Source organism: Manis javanica, chromosome 6 (genome assembly GCF_040802235.1).
Source record: "Manis javanica isolate MJ-LG chromosome 6, MJ_LKY, whole genome shotgun sequence".
NCBI classification, from domain to species: Eukaryota; Metazoa; Chordata; class Mammalia; order Pholidota; family Manidae; genus Manis; species Manis javanica.
This window is the reverse complement of record NC_133161.1, coordinates 31,546,101-31,565,230: the sequence shown is the minus strand read 5'-3', so window position 1 is coordinate 31,565,230 and position 19,130 is coordinate 31,546,101. Positions and strand designations below refer to the sequence as shown.

General features: G+C 31.5%; 1 protein-coding gene across 3 annotated transcripts in view; it reads right to left on the bottom strand.

The window, feature by feature from the left end:
* The window catches only part of ASZ1 (ankyrin repeat, SAM and basic leucine zipper domain containing 1), an 83,198-nt gene that overhangs the window by 14,603 nt on the left and 49,465 nt on the right, over nt 1-19,130 (bottom strand). For 2 of the 3 annotated variants that reach the window (XM_073238549.1, XM_017655177.3), the window contains 6 exons: nt 7,877-7,988; nt 7,201-7,335; nt 5,775-5,899; nt 4,974-5,049; nt 3,939-3,995; nt 2,765-2,874 (listed from right to left, as the gene is read on the bottom strand). In XM_073238549.1, coding sequence (XP_073094650.1) covers nt 2,765-2,874; nt 3,939-3,995; nt 4,974-5,049; nt 5,775-5,899; nt 7,201-7,335; nt 7,877-7,988 — 615 coding nt within the window. Of the gene's footprint in view, nt 1-2,764; nt 2,875-3,938; nt 3,996-4,973; nt 5,050-5,774; nt 5,900-7,200; nt 7,336-7,876; nt 7,989-12,408; nt 12,560-19,130 lie in introns of those variants that run through there. The other variant, XM_073238550.1, reaches the window with a different exon arrangement.

The window sequence follows — 19,130 nt, the reverse complement described above, 5'->3', positions numbered from 1 at the left end:
CATTTCTCTTCTCCCTTTGCCACAAGAGCAGCACGTCCACGTGGGGCTGCTTCTCAGAATAGTCACAAGGAGGAGATCCACTGCAGCTGATACAGGTGATCAAGAAATAAACTTTGTTATTATAAGTCATTTAGATTTAGAAGTTATTTGTTACAGCAGCATGACATAGTATAAGCTCTAAAATACAGACTGTATTTTAAAAATGTAAGATCAAATATTAGGATAAAAGTTATACTTTAAGTAAAGGTACTCCAGAAAAAGTGTTATGTTTTCATTGTAAAATATCTGGAAACATTAAAATCATCAATACTCTTCTCATCCAAAAATAATGACTAGTACTATTTTCTTCCAGAATATTTTCTAATAGTACACATTTTCCAGTATTTTTCATATGCACATAAACAACTGGCATTATAGCTAACACTCCATTTTATATTTGCCTTTTATACTAATTATAAATATTTTTCCATGACATTAAGTTTCAAGATAATTTTAATGACAGAATAACTATATTGATGAAATGTTCAACCATTCCCCTGATGTTAAGTATTAAAGAGTTCCCAATTTTAGAATGTTTATAAATAATAGATGTGAGCAATGTATTTTTACATAAAACCAGATATCTATATAGGTTTTTCTTTTTGGAGAAAGAGTTTACTTAATGGACATAATTTTGAGATGCCTTTGATACATTCAAGTAGAGGTCAGTTCAGAGAAAAGCTCTGGGCAGAAACTGTTGAAATGTCAAAATATGGATGAAAACCTACTATTCTTGTTCAAAATATCTCAAAGTGGTAATGGAATGGTTATTAGTATAGTTAAATTGTATTCTCTAGTTCTGCAAACATAGTAAGGCTAAGTGTAGAAAAAAGAACATGTACTGTTCATACATGTTCTTATAACAGGCTATTTTAGAAAATTTAACACATAGAAGAAAAGTACCTTACAATAAATTAGTAGCTAAATTGTTGAAGCCAAATTACCAGATTATAATCAATCAGTTCAACTTTTCCTGCTGTTAGTTTTCTTATGACTTAATGACTAATTTCTTCTTTAAAGAATGACTTTGAACAAATGGAAGTAAAATCTTTTCCATAACAGCATGTAAACAAAGTCTGTGATTTAATAACAAGGTCAAATTCCTGAAATATATGTCTTCCAGTTTTACTTTATAAAAAATTCAGCAGTTTTAATAAGTGAACCATTCAGGATTGTGCACATTCTTTAAGTCTATTAAATCCCACAAAGTAATTTCATACCAGCAACTCTGCCATCATACAAATAAGTTATATTAGAAGAGTTAATTTGCAGTTGAGTTATATAGAACTTAGAATGTTCCTTCATAGAAACAATAAATAAAAAAAGTAAAGAAAATTACGAGATTCAGGAAGGTTTGCTGATTTTGAGTCCTCATAACTGAACTCCTTTAAGATACATTTAAATATTTAAGAGCTCCAATGTTATTTTGAAATGATGAGGTATTATTTTGAATATAGACCACCTTGTTATAAGGAAATATATTAAGAGAAAGAGAAACAATTTAACTTTGCAATAAAGTTTTTAAAGAAATCTGTATTATCTAAATTATCCCCTGGAACTCTTTTTAAAATGGTGTGGAAATCTATTATTCATGTGTTTGATTAATATTTATCATAGTTGCAATATTAGTTTTGGGCAGGCTACACTCGTGATGATAGTGCTGCATTTGTATTTTATTTGATAGGATATTACTTAGAAAAGCCTCAAGGAAATTAGGCTGACTGAAAAAAGCTAATCAAAAAAGGATACATACTGTGTGATTCTATTTGCATAACATTCATGAAAACATCCTTGAAGTGATGGATAACATCGTTGGTTGCTAGGGGCTGGGAGTGGTGAGAGGGATGGGTGTGGGTATAAAAAGGTAGTATGAAGGAGCCTGTGGTAATGGTATGTTAAGTATACTGTGGCAGTGGATACATGAAGTTACACGTGATAAAACTGCACGGAGCTCTCTACACATACATATAAATGAGGAGATGTATAACTGGTGAAATACAAATAAGTGATGTAGACGGTACCTAAGTCAGTTCTCTGGTTTTGATACTGTACTACAGTTATGCAAGACAGTAGCTCTAGGTGAGATTGGGTGAAGGATGCATGGGACCTCCCTGTACATCTCTGCAATTTCCTCTGAGTCTATAATTATTTTAAATAAAGAGTTAAGAAAATAATTTACTGCTCCATAATATATTAATAAATCAAATGCCATTTCGAAAGTACATATTAGATTACTTATGTTACTAATGATCAGTGCTTGACAAGTTTATAATACTGAAAATTAACTTTCTATATTGATGACATAATTTCTTAAAGAATAAGGCTGAAAATAGGGCTGAGGTATGTGAGAAACACTTTCATTTGCCCTAAGTGAAAATATTACTACTTTGAATTTTCAATTTGATGCTTAAAATGATTTAAAGTGAATAAAAGCTATACAGTGAAAAGCATGGGATCTCTTATATAGTTCCTTTAGCAAAATACAATAAAAAAAAAGGTTTCTATGTGAGTTAACAAAAAAATGTACTGTTTTGGTTCTTGGTAAGACAAGTTTATAAAAATTAACTTTATAAAGTATCTCTCATTTCAGAACACAGTATATTGCAAAATGAACTATGCATTTCCTTGGGAAAGTGATGCTATCAATCAGACATTATCAGAAGTAAACTAAAAAGCAACAGTTGATTCTAAAGAATATTAATGCAAACCAATAAGTTAATTTTACCTGATTTCCAACTTTGCCACTTCAGGTAATTCTCCAAAGTTTATCTCTTCTACCTCTATTTCTTTAAGAGCAGCCAGAATTTTCTGCTGATCTTTACCAGTAATTCCATTCTAAGTAGGAATAATTTTAAGGTGTAATAAGATAGTCATGCTTGAATAATTTAATATTCAGAATTACTAAATAAGTGTTCTACTTTATTAATTCACATCTTAAAAAAACATACATATTGGAAAAGTAAATATAATAAAAATATATGGTTTGCTTACAAATGTGACTGACAAGGTTACATCATTAAAATATTTAGTGACTGGAGTCATTTTTTTTGTAATACAATTATGTATTCAATACAATTGTAGAATACAATTATGTATTCTACATAATTACAATTATGTAATACAATTATGTATTCAATACAATTGTAGAATACAATAATAACAATTATGTATTCTAAAAACTAATTACTAGATTGTAATATATAATCTTTCCAAAAAAGCCACAGCAAAACTGTTTTTCCTTCAAAATACTACTTAAAAATTTATCAGTGATTAAGTTAGAATTATGTCATCTTTTTGTCTGTATTCTATCTTTAGTATTAACTAAATTATCTATCCTGGATTTAGCTAAGTAGTACGTTTATTTTGATTTTTAGTAATACTAACGATTTCAAGTTTCCAATGTGTTTATGGAGGAAGATGATTACTTTTTAGCTATCCTGTTTATTCAGTTATCTCTAATGTTTCCTGCTATTTTCAAATTGTTACTTAATAATATTAGATGGCAAAATAATATGTCTTGATCTTTTTATGAACTCAGTGAAATGCAGTATTTGGATGACACATATTCATACCCACATACACAAAAATACTATCACTTATTTCTAAGTAATCTGTTTACGAATGTATTTCACATTTAGAAATGAAGCACCAGTTTTGGTTGAGGTGTCATATCTAATCTGAAGAATACAAAAAACAACTCTTTAAGTGTAATTAAAGCAACTTAATATTGCAACAGAATATTTTAGACATGGTTATCTATAATCGTGTCTAACCAAGAACTTAGCAAAAGATTACTCATAGTCTGTAGCTCTAGGATTTTTAAAATAAAAAAACTAAAAGGATCTACATTTTAAGAAACACGGAAGGTAAGTTCTGGAGTTTTTGAATTTGATACTAACTTTTGTAAACTCATCTTTCCTCATGGTCAAAAGGTGTCTTAAAGTTATATCCCTTTCCTGTAAAAAAGGAAAAAGCACCACCTATCAATGTAAGTAAAATAGAAGGGGAAGTAGGCAAGTGTACATACGTTAGTCAATTATATGCTATACCCCTAAGTAACTGTCAGTTTTCTAGAGGAGATAGGACATGCAGGGATAGAACTATACTGGGGAGACAGTAATGCATGTTTTAATATGTATAGTTACCTAAAAGAATATAAATATAGCTAGTTTTCCAGATTCAGAGAAAATGATTACAACTTAAATTTGCTTACATGAAAAGAAATTTGACTGAAATTATGTTTTATGACTATTTTAAATTTCTAATTATGTTATATTAAACAAACAATAACATTTAGTTTTACTCAGTATTTCTCAAAATAGTAGTATAGTGAAGATTGTATAGTGAAGCCCAATTCTGAACTACCTAAAAGAATGTGCATTTTCCTAAGGACATGCTATCTTAAATATTGCTTTACTGTTTCCTATCAGCTAAATGGCTGATAATTGTCACCTATTCAAATCCTTTAATGCATGCCTAAAACACCTGTACAAGTGCTCAGCATACGATCTAATTTAATCCTGATAGCAACACCACATCAGCTGTTATCATCTTTATGAAAAAGATTTTAAGTAGCATATTCACTTAATAATCTAAAGCAGGAGTCTGATACCAGATTTGTTTAGCTTATAATCATGCCTCATCTAATAGACTATAAAGGAAGATAAGCAACTGCAAAAATAAATTAAGGCGTATGAGGAGTTTTGTGAAGCTTTAGGCAGTAGATAAAAGCTGTTTAATGCAACCAGATTCTTATATATGTAAATTTCTAGAATAATACATTTGAAATGCTTTTAAGTTTAAAATGGGAAGTACTACATATTATAGAGAAAAGTACTTTGGCACTTCTTCGAGCATGCTTATGATTAATATTTACTCTAATGCTAACCAACAAACAACAAGCATAACTTATTGTAACTTACACAAAATCTTACCTTTAATAAATCTGTGATGTGTTCAAGTCCAAGACCATGTAAAAATATTTCCAGATCTCCAAATTCTGTATATGAACTACATATATTTATAGCAATGTGAATTTCAAAAAAAACTATACATGTACAAGCAATATGTATTTATAATGCAGAGAGAGAATGAGAATAAGGCTGAATCCATGTAGAATATATCTGCAAATTTATATACCAGATCTGTTACATCAAAGTAATAAGTAAGGTTTCTTTAGTGAAGATACAGAAGAAATGGTGATAGTAAAATGTAGCTCATCTTTTCTAAGAATGAAAATATCTGCCAATATGTATATTCCTTGTGAAATCTCTGTACATGAAAATCTCTTTAACTGCAGGAAGTAAAAATTAAGTAACAATTTTAAATGTGGGTAAGTAGAGAATAATTTTGTGGCTGTACTGTACTGAACAACTGTGTTCAGGGGAAAAATTATATAATCAGAAATCTGCTAAAAAAGAATTAGAAAGCAAGATGTACTCTAGGTTGGACACTAGCAAAAATACAATCTTAGAACTTTTTAAAAATAAATCTTACTGTTATTTTAAAGCCCAAAAGTATTCTCATTACTGCTAGCACATATATATAACAACTTTCTAAAATTCTAGAGACTAGAGCACTTAAAATCCAGAGATTTCTAAGTGGTATTCAAAAATGCTTATAAAAGTTTAAAATGTCAGATATTTTAAATAAGTTATCACATTTCCTGTAAGTAATAAAAACATGAACAATTTTTACTCATTATAGGTATCTGTCGAACAAAAACATGTTGTTACCTAAATAGATTATCTTTTTCTCTATCAGAATCTGTTGTCAATAGTTTACAAATAGTCTCTTCTTTAGTTAGCTGCTGAAGCTTTCCTTCCAATGGATTTATAGTCAAAGAAAGAAAGTTGAAGATCTGAAAAAAGTTAACCATTCAAATACAGTTAACAGTGTTATATACTATCCCTCATACTTAAAAGAAACTTAACATATCATTATTTTATATCTAGAGGGGAAATTTTTGCAATTTTTCTGAGCGATAGAACTTTCACACCTTACCACCCTGAGAATAACATTTATAAAATCAAGTAAAAATTTCCTTGATCTGGAAAAATAATGAGAAAAAAAAGTGCATCTAGTTCAAAATGGTAAAAATTAAAGACAGTAACAGTATTTTTAGTAAGATATAAGACAAAACTAAAAATTCCATTTTGGTAAATGCCTCAGAAAGATTAAGTACTAAGGTGATACTTTAAATACATTGTTAAGTAGGGAGGGAATAATAAGCCTGACTAAACTGTACACCTCAATGTGGTGAAATTTCTTAGATTTAAAATCTAACATTTTCAAAACTTAGAAATTGTACATTTCTTTATGGTGTTTCACAGGGCTTTAGTGATTAGCATTCACTCTAATAATTTTGGAAATGTAGATTTGAGTTAGAAAATGGCAGGTTATCAGATTGCTTTTAAAAAAAGGAGATTATGTGCAGTAAAAGTGGTTTGGTCTGATTATCATATGAGGGAACCTTTGGAATGTCACATGCTTTCAAATTCAGAAAACATTTTAGAAGCTCCTGAACTATAAAACTTAGTATTACAATTATACTATTAAATCCTTGCTTAGAAATTACAGGCCTTTGGCCAAAGCTTTAATATTCAGACCAAAAGTTTTTATCAATAAAGTAATTTAAGGTTTGACACGTATTTATTACTGTTTATCATCTGAATGACAGATCATCTACTCAACTATGTTAACACTTTATTATATGCCTTGTCACATGCATAGCAGTAAATGTAGCTTAAAGGATTTATTTTTCAAACTAATATATATTAATTAAAATTAGAAAACATTTTAATTACATGTTAAATTTTGAAATTTTACTAGCTTTCTTAAAAAACTAACTTAAAAATCTGGACCAGTTTGAAATGTTTAAGTAAATAGTCTATTACAATTTTATTTCTAGGGCCAGAATAAGACTTTATTATCCCTTTATATAGCTTTTAAGTTACCATATTATAAATGCCTCTTATTTAGTGAAAGATATACTCTATCTAAAATAAAATCTTCATTACGTGACTGGAGAAAAATTACATATTTAAACAATAATAGCCAGATATACTATTATTACAGTTGTGAATTTTAACAAAATAATACAAAAGTTCTACAAATGATAATGTGTATGCCATAGAAAAACTAGTTTACTATGTAGGATACCTCTAGATGTTTATTTCTTTTTGCAATCTCACTTGCTGTCTTTCCATCTTTGGTTTGTACCACTTTATTAGCTCCAAGTTCAAGCAACTTCAAAACTACCTTCTTATGACCCTGATGTGCTGCCCACATCAAAGCCTGTAAGTAGGGGAAAAAGGAGATTGTTTAGAGAGAGGGTGTACATATGAGATAGAAAACTTTTAAACAGTATTTATGGCACAATAAAAAAGTGAACATAGTTAATTAATGGAATGATGAAATTTCTTCATTTCACCATATAATGTAAACCTATTTCCAAAGTTGTAATTTCAAGACAGAGTGCCAGTGCTCACTAATTTTATAAAATCCAAATAATGTTTTACACAGTAAGTGATGTTATAGGATAAAAAAATTTATCTACCAACTGCTGAACTGTTACCTATAGAAAATAACTGTGTGTGTGTATTCTAGAGGTCTGTCTTTGTTGTGTTACAGCTTCTTGTGTCAAGGGTGAAGACCAACAGAGTCAGACAATTCTTTTTTTTTTCTATTTCAGTTGTTACTTTCCTTTAAACATCAGTTATATTTCAACCCTTCTGTAATTTTTACTTCTTAAAACTTTTTTTGTGTACTACTGGTAATAATGACAAGATATCAATGTCTCAGAAATAGAAAGGAACACAGTACAATCAATTCTCACAGTGTAACCGTTCTCATCCTGGGCATTAACTTCTGCTCCATGAGCAACAAGGAGAGCAACAACGTGAGGGTGGCCGTTTCGTGCAGCATACATGACTGGAGTCATCAGTCTCCTAAAGAGGAGGAAGGAAAGACACATTTGTGTTAGTGCTTCCATTAACAGCTACTCAATTAAATGAATCTTACCATACACAATACTATCAGTATCATTTTGAAAGCAACGGAAAAGAAAAGCTTTTAACAAATCAGGTGATTTCAAAATCCAGTCTTCAGCAAATAAGTAAATGTGAAGATGACATTTATAGAACTGAATGCTTACACAGCACCCTCTAGTGAAGAAACGTTTTTTAAAAAATCACTAATAAGCCACACTTTCTAATGTGAAGTTTCATTAGTTTACATTTTCATGTAGGAAAATAGAGTACCCACACTATGCTTATGCTGGTAATATAGTGATAAGTGACACAAATAAGGTCCCCGTCCACTCAGGACTGCTCATATTAAATACTTATTACTTTTTATTTAATAAAAACATAAGTTCAAACTCTCTTATTTCTTGATATATTCTATTGTGATTCTACTTAGTTTAGGCCTGGAAGATTTTTAACGTGACTTGGAGGCTTACTCTGCTCAGGAAAGAGATCAGTCTAATAGCCAGACTCTGAGACTTATCTTCTGGGAGAGCGTAGTGGTTTAGTGGTTCCCCTCTAGTGTATCATTTTCCCAAATCAGAGATCCAATCCCTGTACTCCAGGAAGTTAGTCAGTTTCTGGAGTTATTACAAAGAACACCAGAAAGATTTTATCAGTTCTACTTGGGCTGAACTTAGTATCATGGTCTGTCTTAAAGGAGATCTGGGATTCTGGGAACAATCTTTTTGAGTTGCCTCAAATATCTGATTTATATACAAAGAACTTCAAAGAAGAGCATCAAACTAAATAATTCTAGAATTTTCTGTTTTGATCTTATTAAGGAAGCTCATCTTGGTTACTCACATTGCATATAATACCTATAGACTATTTCTCTATAAGCTTTGTTAACATAAAGTGTATCCGGAGTCTCATCACTTTACATCAATGCCTTTAGAACAAGAAGATTCACACATTTTTTTCTCCTATTTCCTAGTATATTACAATTTCATATGTTTAATAGAAAATTATGTGCTAAGGTAGTTGTCAAGCATTGCGTCTTCTATACTATTTCCTATATAGTGGCTTTGTAAGATAGGAAAACTTCACAAAGTGAGTAAATTTCCTGGATAATTTAAGTAAACATGGAAAATGTACCCAGAGAACAAAATATTTGAGTCAACTATCATTCAAATTCTTCACTAAGTCTAAATCAGATCTCTTGATGCCTCTCTTCCACCCCACCTCTCCCACAACAGCCTGAACTTGTTCCTTCCAGTCTGTCCTATTTCACAAAGCTACCATTAATATATTAACACCATTAATACATTAACACCATTAATAAAAGCTACCATTCTAATTAAAACTCACAGTAATGTAAGAAGTAGGAAATTGCCTCAATCTGATACAGGCTTCTTTGAAAAGTTTACAGCTAACATCATACTTAATGGTGAAAGAGTGAATGTTTTCCCCCTAAGATCAGGAACAAGACATAGATGTCTGTTCTTACCACTTCTATTCAACATTGTACTGAAAGCTCTATCCATTGAAGTAAAACAAGAAAAAACAATCTAGATTGAAAAACAAATAACAAATAAAATATAACAAATAAAACAAATAAAAACAAAAACAAATAAAACTGTCTTTATTCACAGAAAGTATGATCTGTCCATATAGAAAACCCAATGGAATCTACAAAAAAGGTACTAGAACTAATAAATGAATTTAGCAAGTTGCAGGATACATGGTCAACATAAAAACATAAAGTTTATTTCTATATACTAGAAATAACCTGAAGTGGAATAGCAGCAAAAATATGAAAACAGGGAAGTATATTTATTAAAACTACACCCAGTATTAGCGTACATACATATACACAATGACATATTTGTATTTATAGTCATTATCTCATTAATGATTAAGATCTAAAAGTCTTCATCTAAACACAGGATTTAGATCTTAATTATAAAAGGAAATACAGTATAATAGTTAAAAGTATGAGTTCTGGAAACAGAATACCTGATTTCTAATTTTAGCTCCACTACTTTCTACCTGTGTCAGTGAGCAAATACTATCTCTGCCTTAGTTTCTTCATCTATAAACCAGGGGGAAATAATAGTACATACTTCAAGAAGTTATGAGGATTGAATGATCTCATACATGTTAAGTGCCGAACATGCAAGTATGCTATTCATTCATTCAGACCACCTTTGTGGAGCATGAATACATGTCATGTTCTGTTGTGTCAGAGGCAGAGCAATGTTAAGACCAAGCCCCCGCCCACTTGGAGCTGTATTCAGCTAAGAGGCTGCTGCTGCTGATTCAACAACAAAACAGAACAAAGATGGTTGAACACCAACATCTTTGCATAAACTGGAAATTTTATGAGTTCTTTTGTATGCTAGGATATATGAGGTTTATAAAGACCTGACAAGTTAGAACACTGCCAAAGTCCTGTTTTCATGTCATAAAATACTTTCAGCTTAAAATATTTTTCTGAATATATTGTTCAGTAATACTGGCATAACCTCTCATTTCACTTGTGTATTTCCAAGAACTCAGAATAATATTGTTTTTATCATTCTGAATAGAACATCTCACTGCAATGGAATTAGAGTGATCTAAACAAGCTTACCAAAGCTCAGTAAGTCTCTCCTTTATAACTATATATTTATTTAGTCCTAGGTTAATATTGTCATCTATTCAGAGTAACAGGTATTTCATTTATTACTAAGTAAAATCTTTAGTGACCTTTGAATATTTAAAAATGCTTACAGCTGTTGGAAAATTATTAAAATAAATTAAGCATAACTTATATAGTATATGGTATTCTTTTCTATCTAAAGGCTGGGATTATTTAGGGCATTTCTTATGAAACACATACAACATTATTTGCAATTATTATTTCAACTTCCAAAACTCATGATAAGCTATAACTGCACAGAATTTAAAAAATCAAAAAGGCAGAATCATTTCTTTATAATTTATAAAAGTATAGTTCATATTAGTTCAGACCCATATAAAAAACAACCTACATGCAAACACCAATTTAGAATGCAGAATAATTAAAATTTTGTAACCTTAGCATTGACTGTCTATTAATTTGGAGAAACAAAAACGTGCTGTGCTCAGTAATTAGTTGATCATGACAACTATATAAAGTGGATATTATTCTCAGTTTAGAGATGAGAAAACAAAGGTTCCATAAGGAAGTAATTTTTGTTGAAGGATCACTGTTGGTGTGTGATTGAAGAAATATTTGTCTAGTGTTGAATCTCTAGGAATTACTCAGTTTTGTCTATCCTGATAGAGAAATCAAAAGTTCTCTTTAAGTTTTTATGTATTTGATCATGAAATGGGATAAATTTCATAAACTCACTTCACAATATGGCAAAATTGGGGACTTAAGTAAAGGAAGCTGCTGAGATATAATTCAAAGGCTGAAATATAATTCAAAGGAAGTGACATTCTTTGGCAGAGCATCCAGAAAAGGTGACATGTAAGTGTGAGTGTCCCATTTGCTTGGACCTCATTACTGTAAATGATTAACTGAAATTTTCTGAATTGATACTGAAATATGTTCTAAAATACTGAAAATTGAGGTTCTTCTAAATATCAATTTCTCTTAGACTCTTGTAAAATAGTGGGTTATAATTTTCTGTCGGTAAATTTACATGGGCATAAATGGCTTCTTACAAATGCTTATTTCTTCCTAAATAGTGAAACTACTAGACTAGTATAGTTTGCTTACTAAGAAGCTTCAGGTCACTACTGAAAAGTGTTACAAAAATGTTGCATTAGTTTCTAACTTCTAAGAAATGCTGACTTTATGGAAAAGAATAGTGAACTCTTGTAACAAGGTCTAGATTACCTAGAAAGTACATTACTCAGCTTCTAAACAGGTATAACTGTATAGATACTATTAATAAAATTGCATGACAATTTTGAGAGGGGGAACAATTCTTCCAATCATTTTACCTCTATAGAAACTTGTAACATCTGTAGTTTCCTGCCTGTTATAATTAAATCTAAATGAACTCTTCAATCTTATAAAATCTTATGAACTTATGAACAATCTTATGAACTCTTCAGGGAAGTTATAAAACTTTATAATAACTGGTCTACTTAGGTGACATGGTACCTATTTGTGCTGATAAATTTACTTTCCATATTAATTTCCATCCTATTTTCTGAGATTTAATGTAAAGAATTATGTACTTCCCATTCTCACTTTATATTATTGTAATTTTGTTCTGCCTGCTCCTACTAACCTAACTGCCTTGGCAAAGGGCAGATTTGGACTCCTTTTATTTTTTAGCAATTACATAAGTATGTATTTCAGAGGCTTCCATCCTCAATGCCCTTCCCTTTTCACTATATAAACACCATGCCTGTATGATCTCACCTACTCGCATGACTTTATTATCAACACATTGATGGCTGCTGAATCAGTCTCTTTAGCCCAGGCTTTGCTCCTGAGCTCCAGATCTATCAATCATTGCCACCTCGGTATCTCAACAAAACTCAACATCAACACGTCTAAATCTGAAGTCACTTGTCTTCCCTCCAACACACAATGCCCTCTGTTATTACCTATCTCTGTGAACAGCATCACAATCCATGCACTGCCCAACTGAGAAACCTGGAGTTTATCCATGATTCCCTGTGTGTCTTAATATCTAAATCAGCATTCCTGGCCATTTTACCTCCTTCCCATGATTTGGTGTCTACATCACTCTCTCCTTCATGTGGTCAGGTCCTCATCACTTCCTGCATGGATTACTGCAACTGGCCTCATCTCCAGTCTTTCCTCCACATTTGAAAATCTCATCATGTCAATTCACTGTTTGAAATTTTTAAGGTTATACCTATGATAATCTTCATAAGTCCTCTGTCTACCTCTCTACCATTTTAGCACCGCACCTGAAATCCTACTCCATCCTAGTAGGAGACTTGAGTCATATTTCCAGGTCATGAATTTCAAGTTCTCTCTCCTCTGGATTTCCAGAGAGAGCCAGCTCTCCGGGCTGAAATGTCTTTTCTCTTCCCAACAGGCTTATTCATAATCTACCTCCAGGATTTCAATTTAGAAGCCAACATGTCATCCAATCTTTTGATGCCCCATCTCAGTCAGCAATCCCCCTCTTCTGTGTTCTCAAAGCACTCTGCATATGTTTATCAGTTCACCTATTAGGCTAAAATGTATTTGTTCAATGGTTTCCTCCAACACCATACCATAATTCTTTCTGCTTTTTTCATTTTCTCTAGTCTAAGTTGCTTTTGTATTGAATTTATTGTCCCTGTTGTATGGGCTTACCTTCTCTGTATTTTGGTGACTGTGGTTGTGCTCCCATCTTCTGGCCTGTACAGTTCCCAGCCCAGCATAGAAGACTCAGGCCAGCAACCCCAGCCTGGCCCATCTTAGGGATTGCCAGAGAAGGTTCCCATCTGTTTCTTTAGGGAGTTATTGCTTTTCCATTTCAGAGATACTTACCTCTCTGGTTTCAAATAGAACTTTATTAAAAACTTTGTGGATATCTAAAATTTGCTGTGAAAAGCAAGACTTTAGCATATGTTTAGTTTAACATCTTAAAGTCATAAACCTATTTTTCAGAAAACTGCTGGTCTTTTTTTGGTGAGGATTTTCTCCCAGAATTTTAAGAATCATTTCATCATGTTAAAACAATCCCTTTGGCACTCTGAATAAGATGTTTAATTTTACCAATTAATTTAGATAAAAAACAAATGTCTTTTTAAATACTGAGTCATCCCAGCTATGAACATGACATGTCTATTTATCCAATCTCCTTTTATTTCATTCAGTGTAGTTCCAAACTTTTTTTTTTTTGAGAGGGCATCTCTCATATTTATTGATCATATGGTTGTTAACAACAATAAAATTCTGTATAGGGGACTCAATGCACAATCATTAATCAACCCCAAGCCTAATTCTCAACAGTTTCCAATCTTCTGAAGCATAACGAACAAGTTTTTACATGGTGAACAAGTTCTTACATAGTGAATAAGTTCTTACATGGTGAACAGTGCAAGGGCAGTCATCACAGAAACTTTTGGTTTTGATCATGCATCATGAACTATAAACAGTCAGGTCAATTATGATTATTTGTTTGATTTTTATACTTGATTTATATGTGAATCCCACATTTCTCCCTTATTATTATTATCAAACTTTTTTTTTTATTTGGGTCCTTCACATTTCCTGTACCTTTAGATATATGTTTTTTCCTCTCAAGCCTGGGATTTATTGTAAGCTCAAGATGGTTATTATTTGTAAATTGGAAACCAAATGAATTTTGCATATTAGTATTGGAAAAATAACCTCACTGTATGATTACTATTTTTAATAGTGTCTGAGCTGAGTATCTTGGGTTTATCAAGCATATATCCATATAATCTAAAATATTATATAGCTTTGTCCCCTTTTTCCTAAAAAAACAAAGCCTGATAGTTTGATCAAACGTAACACAGTTCAGTGGTTTAGAACAGGGGTTGATAATTTTTTTTGTAAAGCACAAGAGAGTAAACATTTTTGGCTTTATGGGGCATATAGGGCTGTGTCATAATCACTCAACTCCACTGTTACAGACTGAAAGTAACCATCGACAATAAATAAAAAAAATGAGCATGGCTCTGTTCCAACCAAACTTAAGAGGTTTACAAACTCCTATTGTCTCAGTTCCTGTACATTTAAATGGGAATAATAATGTTTCTACATTTATGGCATGTATTTTCAACTATACTCTCAGATAATGAGATAATATTCAGTAATAGAATAGTACTAGGCAAGGAGTTTTCTTATTATTTGTATCTCTTGTTCTCTTCTCTTGCATAACTGAATTGTCTTACAGCTCCAGAAACAATGTTAAGACAAAAAGACTTAAAATAAGCATCCTTATCTTGTTCTTGACACTAATATAAATGCAGCTAGTGTTTCTTTGTTAAGCATATGACTTGTTTTGGTTTCAGATGTAAGTTTATGACATTAAAGGGCTATTCATCTTAATCAGATTTTACTAAGATTATAAAGATTGGAATTTGATTTCAGCTTTTATAAAAATGCCCTCTGGCAACTATTATAATGGTAACCTCCTTAAAAAAAAAACTCTTTACCTATTTATAAAATGTATTTCTCCATCACTGACCCATCATAGTTGACATGAATCCCACTTGATCATTGTATAATATCACTCATTTAATTTTCTGGTAACATTCATTTTGCTGATACTTCATTAAGGATTTGGGATTTTTGTATTTATAGTCATAACTGAGATTGATTTATAAAGTTTGTTGGAGTGAATAATTTTTTTTTTGCTGGCTTTCAAAATCAGAGTTACATGTGTTTTATAAAAAAACGACTGAAAGGCTTCTTTTTAGTCTTCTGAAACTACTTAAATTGTATCACTGTAATCTCTTCCTTGGAAGTTTAAAAGAAATAAACTGTTAGCCTCTCTGAGCCCAGAAAGTTAGCTTTCTGAACAAAGTTTCTCAACAGATAAAAATCACAACATAAAAAGAAAAAAAGAATAAAAATAAAAAATAGCATAACTAAACAAAAAACAAAGTAGAAATAACATCTTCAATGTGTATAACAACGAAAAGCTAAATGATCTACTTCACAAGAAAGATCTTATAAATAATAAGGAATATGTGGACCATCTAATATAAAAATGGCAAAGGTCACAGGCAATTAATAGGCAAAGAAATATAAACAACAAATATGTGTAACACTAATCAAGTTAAATATTTTGAAAAGCATGCAAACTAAAGTATCATTATGTACAAATCAGATTGGAAAGTTTAGGCTATGAAAAATATCCAGTGAAAACACTGTGTAGGTTTTCTCAAATACTGTTGGAGATAGTATGAAGTAGTTCAACTTTTTCAGAAGACAATTTGGCAGTACCAATCACAATTCTAAATATATATGCATTTTGAGTAATAACTCCATTTTAGGAATGTGTTCTACAGAAAACAAACTCAAGTTGCCAGAGATGTTCACTGTAGCATGTTTTCTGACACTAAAAACCTGAAAACAATCCAAATGTTCTTTAATAACCTACTACACTAAGTAGTGGTATCATATCCATACACTGAAATATTATGCAGCCATTATAAAAAGAGAATTATATCTATATGTACTGGCAGTACAGTGTCCATGAAACACTGTTCAGGTAAAAAAGCCAACTGCAATATAGTATATAGTATATAATTCCATTTAAAAACAAAGGAAAGTGAAAGAAAAATCCTAGCACCTGGGAGAAATTCTGAAATAATACACACCAACCTGCTAGAGAGCAGGAAAACACAGACTTTTACTTTCTAAGTTACAAATTTAAAAAAATTTAACAGGAATCCTTTATGATCAAAATTTTAAATAAAAATCAATTTTGAAAACTATCTTGAGAACTAATGTTCTTCAAATTCAGGCAAAATCACTTGCTATATTCAATTCTGAATCTATAGTCCATAGCTTTGGTAAGAACAATAGCTTTTTAACTGGCCCTTCTGGCTCCAATTCATCCTCAACCTGCTGTCAGATTAACCTTTATAAAATATTAATATGATCAGTCTCAAAGTTGTTCAATAGCTTTTAGGATGAAATTCATATTTCTTAGCATGGATTATATGGGCTATCACCTAGCTACTGTCAAATTCTAGCTCATTTTCTACTGTAATACCATCTGAAATACAATCCCCTAAATGAAACATGTTCTCTTATCCTCTTTAGCCTGGACATGAACTTCCCTCTAGATTGAGTATTTTCTGCCATCTTCAGTTGGCTAACTCTTATTGATTCTTCTAAGTTCAGTTCAAAAGATCAACCACCAGAAAGCTTCCACTTGTCACCTTTATCTTAGTTAAGTTCTCCCAATTTCTATTTCCAGAGACACTCTCTACTAACTCTAATCTCACTTTGTTATAAAAAACCTGTAGTCTTGTAATCTCATCTACTGTATGGTCAAATTCTTGAGGTAGGGACTGGGCCTCTTACCTTGTATCTCCTAGTGCTTAGCATATATTGTTTAAACACAGCTGAACTTACTAGTGATATTAAGTTGTTTTTTTCTTTATCTACCAAACTTTAAAATTGTTACTAGTCAAGAGTTGGTTAAAAAGAATAGTTTATATATATTACCATAGTCAAAATTTTTTTTCCCTGGATGATAAGACTTTTAGTCATCTTTCTAGTTATTTCATTTCAGTAAAACAGCCACTAGAGGGCATACAAGGAAAAGTAGAAACAAAACAATCTGACAAGAAAAAAAAATGTACCTTCACAATGATGTATTTATCACTTCTCTGTATACAAAGGGTGAAATGGTTGGTCTGTCTTCATATCACATTTTTACTGTACAGTTCAGTATTATCTACTGTTCTCAGCCTGTTTAAAACAATCAGCTTTTAACTGGGAGATTAATGAAACAACTGTAAAGTAGATTTTGACAATGATAAAATACTATGAATTGGACATCCATTTCCAGCTGGCACAGTAGCTTTATTTTATCAACCCTAACAAAGGCTGTAAAAGCTGATGATATACAAAATATGTTTGAAGGCATTGTAGAAAAGCCAAACAATCAGAATATGAGAAGCCAAGAGCCTGGGAAGAAAAGCATTTGTTGAGCTGATTCCTATATTCTTTGCCACTTTTTCCCTTGAGACATTTGACCAATCATAGGTAGCATAAGCAGAAAGCAGTACCTCTAAGCCTTCTTATGGGGCTAAAGACATAAAAACTGTAATTTAAGGCCACTAACCAAGAATTTCAAGGATTAAGGGTCTGGAAAAAAGGGAATAGCAGAAAAGTGACCCTGCACAGAATTGATCTTCTCCTGGGCTGATTTTCAAGGCATTTGCAGATTCCTAAAATATACAAAATATGTGTGGGGAGGAAGACTATAAACCACCTGCTAAGAGGCTAAAAAGTTAAGACCTTTCAGCATTCCCCTAAAGTTAAGGAGACAAAATTTGGCATTCATGTCCTTCAAAGAGAGAATGGCTCAGGTAAACAACTCCAGCTTAAGTTAAAACTACTAAAGGGCTATAGATGAAATAGAGTATCCTGAAACCCAACCTTGAACCATCATAATTCCTGATTATATCAGTATTTTAACTGCCAGTCAGAAGAAAATTAAGTGTTTCATGTATGTAAACATACTATACAAATGTTTATACATAATATCCAGCACTCAATAAAAAATTACTAGGTACCTCAAGAGACAGAATCAAGTGACCAAAAGAGAAGAGAAAGATAATAAAACAGATCTATAGATGTTATCAGAAACACACTTATAAAACAAGTGTGATTAATATGTCCTAGAAAATTGAAGACAAAGGAAGAATTCAGAGATCTGATTAGAAAAAAGAGACAAGCAAAAGTACTAGTACTGAAAAACAGTATTACTGAAATTAAGAAGTTAATAGATGGGTTTAATAGCAGATTAGCTAGCCTTAGCAGAAGAGAATTAGTAACCTAGAAGATAGGCCAGGAGAAAAAAATATCCAGGATGAAATATGGAGAGGAAAAATGATGGAAACTAAAGAAAATAATGTTCAGAGATGTATGTGATACATATGGGTGTAATGGTCTAAATCCCAGCTGGGAGAAGAGAGAGAATGAGGCAAAAGCAATACTTGAAGGCATATTGGTTGAAAATTTTCCTAGATTCATGAAATATATCAAACGACAGATTCAAAAAGTTCTGTGAATCCCAAAGTGAATAAATCCAAAGAAAACTATACCTAGGGATATTATAGTAAAGTTACTCAAAACAAAAGACAAACAGAAAATTTAAAACAGAGGACAAAATACAGAACCTTCAAAGGGTCAACAAGAAGATCAATGGCTGGCTTTCAATAGAAACAGTGAAGGCCAGGAGACAACAAAAATGATAGCTTTAAAATACCAAAAGCAAGTAACTTCTCACCTAGAAGTCTATACTAAATGAAAATAACTTTCAAAATTAAAGTGAATTAAAAAGGTTTTTTTTAAACAATTACAGACTTTGTCACCAAATAACTAAAGAAAGGTTTTCAAAAGAAAAATGATCCCTGACCAAAAAGAAACATGAAAATATAGAATGAAATGAAAAGCACCAGAAAAGA